This window comes from Antrostomus carolinensis, unplaced genomic scaffold, assembly GCF_000700745.2.
Source record: "Antrostomus carolinensis isolate BGI_N321 unplaced genomic scaffold, ASM70074v2 scaffold11287, whole genome shotgun sequence".
Taxonomy (NCBI): domain Eukaryota; kingdom Metazoa; phylum Chordata; class Aves; order Caprimulgiformes; family Caprimulgidae; genus Antrostomus; species Antrostomus carolinensis.
The window spans coordinates 1-1121 of NW_010328046.1; the positions used below are offsets into that span (position 1 = coordinate 1).

The window sequence follows — 1121 nt, forward strand, 5'->3', positions numbered from 1 at the left end:
CCATTCCCTCCCAAGCCAGGGAACATGGTGAATCCCCATCCTCTCCTGACCCCTCCAAATTCATTTCCAGAGAGCTGAGTATATGCTAAGAGTCCTGTCACATATGAAGCTTCCTGGGCAGATAATGTGGAGCTCAATGTACCATTTCCACTGCCATTGGATTCCTACAAGAGATCCATGAAATCCAGAATATTTGGGTCAGTAGAACCTGATGGTACCCTGAGCTTAACCCAAAACAGAAACAGAACAAAGGAAGAAACGACTCTTTAAAAGAACAGTTCCTCAGATGTTTTAATGAAAACAAAAAAATTGAGAAGGATCCCAGCCTCCAATCACTGCACCTGGGTGATCTTGTTTTATTGAAGAGTTGCTATTGGACAATGACACGGGAAACAGTGCTGTGCAAGGGTCAGACACACAGGAGCAAGTTTCAGAATAAGTAAAAAAAACACCAAAAAAGTGTATAACTATGATTATCATGAGGCAAAAGAGTAGAATCGTGGCCTGAGACAAACTCTGGGAAATGTGCAGAGCAGGGCAGGCAGCTTGTTGTCAGTGGATCTGTTTCCACTGGATCAGTTTCCATAGGGCATCCTTTAGGTCCTGGTTCCTCATGCTGTAGATGAAAGCATTTACTGTTGGAGGTACCACCGAGTAGACAACTGCCATGACAAGATCCAAAAATGGGGAGGAGATGGACAGGGGCTTCAGGTAGGAAAACATGCCTGTGCTGATAAACAGGGAGACAACAACCAGGTGAGGGACACATGTGGAAAAGGCTTTGTGGCGTCCCTGCTCAGAGGGGATCCTCAGCACAGCCCTGAAGATCTGCACATAGGACACCACAATGAAAACAAAACACCCAAATACTACACAGAGACTAACCACAACAAGCCCAACTTCCCTGAGGTAGGAGTGTGAGCAGGAGAGTTTGAGGATCTGAGGGATTTCACAGAAGAACTGTTGCACAGCATTGCCTTGGCAGAGGGGTAGTGAAAATGTACTGGCCGTGTGCAGGAGAGAGTTGAGAACCCCACTTCCGAAGGCAGCTGCTGCCATGTGGACACAAGTTCTGCTGCCCAGGATTGTTCCATAGTGCAGGGGTTTGCAGATGGCCACGT

General features: G+C 47.0%; 1 protein-coding gene across 1 annotated transcript; it reads right to left on the reverse strand.

Annotated features, from left to right (window-relative positions):
* Nucleotides 1-552: 552 nt before the first annotated feature.
* LOC114818743 (olfactory receptor 14A16) lies at nt 553-1116 on the reverse strand (the record flags this gene model as incomplete). Its single annotated transcript, XM_029085989.1, has 1 exon — nt 553-1116. A coding segment is annotated over one exon (564 nt), but the record flags the coding sequence as incomplete, so codon positions are not given.
* Between the last annotated feature and the right edge of the window lie 5 nt (nt 1117-1121).